General features: G+C 32.6%; 1 protein-coding gene across 1 annotated transcript in view; it reads left to right on the top strand.

The window, feature by feature from the left end:
* Positions 1 to 980: 980 nt before the first annotated feature.
* The window catches only part of LOC115236349 (RNA-binding protein 28), a 4183-nt gene continuing 3399 nt past the window's right edge, over positions 981 to 1764 (top strand). Inside the window, exons 1-3 of the mRNA XM_029808734.1 lie at positions 981 to 1168; positions 1249 to 1382; positions 1554 to 1722. Coding sequence (XP_029664594.1) covers positions 1150 to 1168; positions 1249 to 1382; positions 1554 to 1722 — 322 coding nt within the window. The 5' untranslated portion in view covers positions 981 to 1149. The remainder of the gene's footprint in view (positions 1169 to 1248; positions 1383 to 1553; positions 1723 to 1764) is intronic.

The following is a 1764-nucleotide window of genomic DNA, read 5'->3' as shown; positions in this document are numbered from 1 at the left end:
CAGGAACAGATAATAGAACACCTTTAACTCGGGACCTATACGGCCTATACGGCTGATGCTGCTGCACTGCTGTTACGTCGACTGTTGTTGCTGTTCGCTATTTTGTCTTTAGCAGACATGAGACGGCCATACTGGAACAGATAATAGAACACCTTTAACTCGGGCATAATAACACCTATACGGCTGATGCTGCTGCACTGCTGTTACGTCGACTGTTGTTGCTGTTCGCTATTTTGTCTTTAGCAGACATGAGAGTCCGCTTTCGGCCATACTTCGGTACTATCGAAGCGCGCGGTATCGATTTCGCTTTGGGCGCGAGCAGCGCGCGAAGCAGTCGCTAGAACGTAAGCGCCATCGGCTTTCGCGCCCTCTTCGAATCGGTTCGAAAAATTACTCTCTTATCACGCTCTAATTTTACACAACTTTATTTCGCAAGTATGTTGCTCTGCTTCACTCCTACAGATTCTTTCTTCCTCTTTGTCATCTCTACATCTTAATTTCAATTACCTTCTGCCACATTAAATTGTTTTATTCAAGTGAAACAACTACGTCAACAACTACTGTATTGATTATGGATTTTACGCATGTACGTGTGTATAAGTTATTAGAGAGAGAAGGTAATTTCCGAAAAATAATTTTGCATATAAATTAAATTTTAAACTATTCATAATGTTTAAGGATTGTTTTAATTATTTTGAGCTGGATTCCAAAAGGGTGTAAAATTTTTTGTTTTTCTACAAAATATATTCTATTACATTTTGTTATTTTTCTTTCAAAAGCCTCGATGGAAAGTTTACTAGAATCGATATTAGTTTGCGAGATTTATTGAATCTAGTATCTTTGAGATTAGGGTGCGTTCAAAGATCTTAGCCATGGAATAAAAGTAACTGAATTGAATTGACCAATCAGAACAAAGGAATCTTTATTCATTTTTGTCCTGATTGGTCAATTAAACGTTACTTCACTCCATGGATAATATTTTTGAACGCACCCTTAGCAGTATGAGCACGTGCAATATATGTGCAACTGTAACCCATAGAATAAAATTTTTTGTTCATGTAATTTATGTGAATTTACGTTGAAACTTGGTGCTGCGCAGAATGTGACGAAAATTCGTCCGAGAATATAGCACACCTTGTTACTTACACCATGGGTAAACCATATTATGGTAAGAATTTCGATAATATTATTTAAAAGTAGTAATTTAATTCAATTTATGTAATTAACACTTGTATTATATATGTTTAGGACAAAGAAATGGTAAATCTTGGATATATCGACAAAAATTAAAATTAAAAAAAAGTAACACAGACAATAATACAGACAATGCGGAAGAAAATGGTCAAAATTCTCGAATAATAGTGAGAAATTTACCTTTCAAGGTATCTATTTAAATACTTGAAATATATTACTATTTCAATTGATTAAAGTTTTAAAAATAACATTGCATATATACACATATATACATATATCCCAAAAATACATTCCTGGTAATATATAATTTAATCTTTTATATTTAATTTAAAAGATATGATATAATTATATTTTGTTAGGTAACAGAAGAGGATATAAAAAAATTTTATAAACCGTTTGGTGAAATTACAGAAGTAAACCTTTTAAAACGTCCAGATGGAAGCTTAGTTGGATGCGGTTTTATACGATTTAAATGTATAGAAGATGCTTCGAAAGCAATATTCAATACCAATAAAAAGGAGTTTCTTGGTATTTGCAGAATTGAGTTTGTTTTTATTATTTTTTTTTTTT

This window comes from Formica exsecta, unplaced genomic scaffold (assembly GCF_003651465.1).
Source record: "Formica exsecta isolate Colony F162 unplaced genomic scaffold, ASM365146v1 scaffold247, whole genome shotgun sequence".
Taxonomy (NCBI): Eukaryota; Metazoa; Arthropoda; class Insecta; order Hymenoptera; family Formicidae; genus Formica; species Formica exsecta.
This window is presented reverse-complemented; position numbering and strand designations above follow the sequence as displayed.